The sequence below is a fragment of the Scyliorhinus canicula genome, chromosome 9, assembly GCF_902713615.1.
Source record: "Scyliorhinus canicula chromosome 9, sScyCan1.1, whole genome shotgun sequence".
Taxonomy (NCBI): domain Eukaryota; kingdom Metazoa; phylum Chordata; class Chondrichthyes; order Carcharhiniformes; family Scyliorhinidae; genus Scyliorhinus; species Scyliorhinus canicula.
Window position 1 is genome coordinate 31,590,362 of NC_052154.1, and position 6,000 is coordinate 31,596,361.

Sequence of the window (6,000 nt, forward strand, 5' to 3'; positions counted from 1 at the left end):
CAGGTGAACTCCATGATATACTTTGGTGTTCTCTAAACCCTGGCCCATAACAGTATAATATAATTTAATTTATCTTGAATTTTCCAATTTGTTTATATTTTCTGATATTATCACAATTATAGCTAAGTTTCCATATCACAACAGCAAACACATTCACAAAATGCACTGACAATTTAATGTTGCCGGAGATCTGTGCTTTGCTTAGGGATAACATCACTGCACAAAAAATATTTTGAGGTAATAGACCCAATCATATTTAGACTTCATTGCCAAGATAAGAATTAATCAAATTTTCTCAAACGCTTCAGCTTAAAATAAACAAAACTAACAAAAAATAATTCTGCCTCACCGTACTGTTATTTCCTTCACTGATTCAACATGCCCTCTGTTTTTGGCTCTACTTTGTTCTTCTCCCAATTGTCTCTCACTCCTCATCTATCTGGTCACCTGATAATGTCTCTTGCATCTCAATTTGCAAAAGGAAAAGAATTTAGCACAAAATAAATTTTCATTTATACACACACAATGCAGGACAATTTAGCAAAATTGCATTAAAGCCTATTCAGACCTCGCTCATGTCTGGGTGCTCCTGTTGTATATTATTTCAATGCATATTCCAAACAATGCTGAAATAAGGTTGCAGTGTATATTTTTTCGAATCAAATGTTACTCCCAACATTTATCTGCCGCTGACAGCTCCGATGAAAGGGCTAACGTTAAGAAAAAGCTCAGAGCACAAATTTTTACAACAGTCGCTGAAGTGTCGTTTCATGCCCTGTGCACTCCCCAAGTTAAGTGCGCCTTATTCTCTTTTGCCTCCTCCCTCACTACTTCCTTTACTCCTAAGCCCCACAGTCTGCCCCTTGCAGTTAATAACGCAATGAATGAATGTACTTTGCTTCTCCCCTCGCTTTGCAGCACTGGGTTAGAACGCTGCCGTCGCTCTCCCAATTAGGCTGCGAGGGCGGGGGTGTTAGGAAGGGGCAGGCCCCGGTCAATGTATTGAAGGGCGGAAGCCCTGGTATCGCTGTCTTCCTTCCCGGGCATACTCACACTGTACCCGGTACGGGGTAGCCTGTTTCCGCCGCGGCACCACCCTCACCCTACGATCCATCCTCTGACCCCGGCTACAAAATGGCGCGGTCACGTGCCATCCCCGTTTCGCCCGCCCGCCTCACCTCGGTCTCCTAGTGACGTGTTCGCTAGGCAACCGCTCCTTAGCAACCCCCCTGCATCCCGGAGCATCAGTCGACCCCGAGAGGGGAGGGAGCAACTAAAGGCCCATCGGCCCTTCTTGCTCCCTGCTGTACACGAGCGCAAAGGTTTAGCGGGTAGACTAATACCAGGAATGGCATGGATATTAATATGAGGAAAGGTTGGAGAGGTTAGGTTTCTATCCACGAGCATTCAGATGAGTAAGAGGTAACTTGATCGAAATGTTTGAGACGCTGAGGGATCCTGACTGGGTAGGTGTGGAGGGGATGTTTTCTCTTGTGGGAGAATCAGAATTAGGGGTCACAGTTTAAATATAAGGGTATGTGATGTGAGCACAGGATTGGCTGCGTTTCCGTGAGCTCGGGCTCTACTTGTCTTTTCATCCTTTTTTAAAATCCCAGCACATCCCATAATTACTATCTTTTGGGGGTAGTTGTCTTGTACTATGTTCCTGGAAGCACCTGGCTTGATTTTGGCGCTGAGGAATCAATTGAGTTAAGTAAAAAATCCTGGTTCGACTGAGGCGGTCAGAGGGCCCAGTTTGCAGTGGCAGCGTTGCTGGTGAGTGGGCCTATGCTTCGGCAGTGCTGTCGGCATCAAGATAATAATGACTGCCATTGCCAATGATGTTGTGGCCAATGATCTTGGCTCCGTTGTGCAGATTATTGGTGCTCGCTTTAATGAACTGCAAAATGCCGTTCGAGAGAATAGTGGAAACAGAGAAGAGAATCCTGTTACCTGATAGAGCAATCTCCGTGGTGGGCGCTCACTTTTAGTCTCTGGAAATCCTGTTACATGGTATGTTGTTTATCCTGACCGACTTGGAAGTTGGGGCCAGAGAGGGAGTGTGCCTGGTCTCATGAGGGGAGCGGGGGATGAACTCATGGCCAAATTTGAGAGTTGGCTGCCATGCTTTCACAATCTCAATTTGAAGGCCGAGCGTTTGATTTCATTTTGTTTTGATTTGATTTATTGTCACATGTACCGAAGTACAGCAAAAAGTATTTTTCTGCGGCCGATGGAACGTACACAGTATGTACATAGTAGACAAAGAGAATAATCAACAGAGAACATTGACAAATGGTACATCGACAAACAGTGATTGGTTACAGTGCGGAACAAGGGGCCAACAAAGCAAATACATGAGCAAGAGCAACATAAGGCAGCGTGAATAATGTTCTTACAGGGAACAGATCAGTCTGAAGGGAAGTCGTTGCTGAGTCTTGTAGCTGTGGGGAAGAAGCTGTTCCTATGTCTGGATGGGCGGGTCTTCAGACTTCTGTACCGTTTCAGGTTAGATGGAGCACATTGTATGTGATCTTCAAGGCCAAGGGTCAGTTGGAGATCCCGGCCACTAGTCTTATACTGACTTGCTCTTGATGCTCATTGTGAAGGGTTTGAGGCGGCTGAACACCTCGGGTCATCGTCTCCTGCTGGGGCCTAGGTCTCTTGCTGCCTGGGTGTCGGGACGTTTCGTTCGATGGGACTTTGGAAATATCCTGAATGCTGCTCGATGACCCTGTTATGGTTTTGTTCTTTTCAAGCACCAGCTTGCAGTTCATCAATAATCCTGAACTTTATTCCCTTGTGACTACGCCGTTGATTTAATCTTATTGTCTTTTATCCTAACAACAAGGGTGTACTATTATGATCCCGGACTATACCCCAACAGTTGCTAGGATACTGGACAGAAACTCCAATATTTTATATTAATTTTCTAAGATTGTGAGGAAAGGATAACTCACTCCAGGAGTGATTCCACACAAAATAAGGATATTGTATAAACAAACTTTATTACTAACATAGTATTTATATATCTTTAACATCACAAAAGAAAATAGCTTACAATTGCCCCCTTCAACAATGCTAATTAATATAGTGACACGATAACCATTAACTGCTATCTTTATTTCCGCTCTAAAGCAACAAAACTATCTCAGGGTCCACTCCTCTTTTAAATGCAGTAAGCAGACTTAGGAATAGTTGCTGTCAAGAGACAACTTGGATACTCCACTTTGAGAAAGATAAATCTTTTAGACTGCTTGAAAGAAAGAGACCCGACACCCTGTCAGAATAATGCAGAATCTCTGACTATATTCTTCAGACATCTTCTCAGCTCCCCTTCCAGACAAAAACTAACTGTGAAAACTTCAACAGCTGACTGCTTCAGCCGTGGCTTTTCCCATTCACCACACCACGCAAAGTCTCTAATTATCTAGTCCCAGAGAACCCTCATAATATAAATAAAATTCCATTAGCCCAAACTTTTATGGGTTATCTCCAAAAAGCCTAGTTGTCTTTCAAACCAGGATTTTTAAAACATGACTGCAGTAGTCACACACATTAACCCAGGTTTTTAACCCTTACTGCACCAAATACATATAATACAATACATCTGAAATTCCTACATTCATCACGGTACAATATATGAGCATGGAGGCGAGGGTCCTATTATGGCAAGAACCATAAAGAGTTGATTGTTTGACATGCGGTTTGTGCATAGTCTTGCCTTTTTTAATATGCTGTAATCTTGCATTAAAAACAAGGAGTGCATTTTAGATACCCCTGAGAAGATGAGTAGAGCCATGGCAGGGTCGTGGGTGGATGGCTGATGTGGTGGTAGGTGGCAAGGCTTATAAGTCCTCACTATGGTTAAGGAAAGCCCCCAGTTGGAACGATCTGTGTCAGTTTTTCTTTTGTATTTTTATTACTTTGGGTTTGAGGAATCCCTGCTTATTTCCTACGAATGTCCGAACTGATCATGTATGCTAAACATGGCTGGGTTCCTTGTGATTTGCCTTTATAGTTGGCGTATCCGGGGTTAATCGGGAGGAGGGGAAAATATGTCATGGCACATGCCTAGGTGTGGCTGGTTAATCCTAGCTTTACTTGTCTTCTGGGTGGTGGCAGTGGTCACTTGACTAGGTGGGTTAGGGCAGGAGTAACTGTGTTTAGCTGAGTTGGGCGGAGGGTCTGTTGGGTGGTGGACTGAGTTTCCCTCCCCTGAATTGTCCCCTTTTGAGAGCTCCGGTCTGATCTTCGTCTCGGGATAGGGTTCCACTAGGAGATGGTACTTCTGGTTAGGCACGATAACACAGTGGTTAGCACTGTTGCTTCACAGCTCCAGGGTCCCAGGTTTGATTCCCGGCTTGGGTCACTGTCTGTGTGAAGTCTGCATGTTCTCCCCGTGTCTGTGTGGGTTTTCTCCGGGTGCTCCAGTTTCCTCCCACAGACCAAAGATGTGCAGATTAGGTGGATTGGGCAAGCTAAATTGCCCTTAAAAGTCAAAAAAATGGTTGATGGGGTTACTGGGATCGGGTGGAGATGTTGGCTTGGGGGTGCTCTTTCCAAAGGCTGGTGCAGATTAGATGGGCCAAATGACCTCCTTCTGCACTGGATCGGCGTTTTTGGAGCCTTTCTTTGGTTCGAGGGTAGGCTGAATGGGGGACATAAGTGCCCTCCTCCAAGTGGTCTTATATAGTGGCTTCCTGAGTGCTCTCCATTTTGAACTTTAATCTCCCCTGGGAAGGCAGTGTTTTCGTCTCTGATGAGGCTACTTTACACTATCCCTAGTATCCTTTTTGTAATTGCATACAGTGCTGGTCCGTGTCTGACATTACTCAGCTAATCCTGGTGTTCCTCTCTTTTGGGGTTTTTTCTCCTTATTTGGGTGGTCACATGCTGTTGCAACTTCCAATTTGGTATGATGTGTTCTCGGGGAGTTTATTGTGTGGTGGATGGGGGGGGGGGGGGGGGGGGTGATCATGCCCTAGAGGCCCACTTGATGGTTGTCTTGATGATTCTTCTTCTCTTTCGTGATGGGTTCTCCTTATTTGAGGGCTGCGTGAATCGTCCAGTTTAGTTATGGCTGGTTATTTGCCTTGGTTAGAGAAGAGTGAAGTTCGTCTTGGCATGGTGCGGGGTACCCTTGTTTTACTGACTTCTAGGTGTGAGAGTGTAAAGGGATTGTACAGTGGTTAAAACATAGAATATAGGAGCAGGAGAAGGCCTGTCGATCTTTCAAGCCTGCTCCACCATTTATTATGGTCACAGCTGATCCTGCCTCATCCTGCCTTCCCCCAATATCCTTTGATCCCCTTATGCTTGGGGTGTGCCTTCTTGGTCGGGATGTCGTTGGAGGCTGAGTGGGGTTTTGAGTGAGCAGTTTTTTCTCTTTTTTTTGTCTTATGGTGTGAGGTGCACGCTCTTGTGTGCTCATGGCTGTATCCTGGTCCCTATTATCCTGTGACCCTCTGCTCCTGGTAATTTTCTTTTTTATCTTGTCACAGTTAGTGTGTTGGTAGACGCTGACCACATTGATTATAATCTGAACCAATTCTTTGAATATCTGCTGGTCTTCTCTGTATAAATGTGTGGAATGATGATCGTTCTGTACTCTGCTGGTGTTTGGGGTTCTGTTACATATGGTGGTGGCCATATGTAAAATATCCTTTGAAAACTATTGTCCTCACAAATGTTTTCTGTAATTTTTTTATTTCTGTTTTTGTGGGGTTAAAGAATCAGTGACTCGTTCCTGCAAAGGTACAGACAGGTCTCATATCCTAGAAAAGGACATCACGATATGTTATTGATGCCTTCGGTATGGCTGGAGCTGAGAAATATATTCTGGTGCCCACCTGAACATGGCACAAAGATCTTATCCTGAACCCTCATGGGCGATGTGAGCAATCACCACGTGGGAAGGTGGCCACGTTTTACCACGTTTTCATGGCCTTATCGTCCTCTCCCTCATTCTCTAGCATATCCGCAGATACATAAAAAGGC

The 6,000-nt window shown here is 44.7% G+C and overlaps 1 protein-coding gene across 4 annotated transcripts in view; it reads right to left on the reverse strand.

The window, feature by feature from the left end:
* The window catches only part of LOC119971203 (zinc finger protein 821), a 41,410-nt gene extending 40,257 nt beyond the window's left edge, over positions 1-1,153 (reverse strand). For 2 of the 4 annotated variants that reach the window (XM_038806429.1, XM_038806427.1), the window contains exon 1: positions 350-1,047. Coding sequence is in view for 1 of the 4 variants with exons in the window: in XM_038806426.1 (XP_038662354.1) it covers positions 1,054-1,114 (61 nt within the window). In the remaining 3 variants the exon portion in view is untranslated. The other 2 variants (XM_038806428.1, XM_038806426.1) reach the window with 2 other exon arrangements.
* Between the last annotated feature and the right edge of the window lie 4,847 nt (positions 1,154-6,000).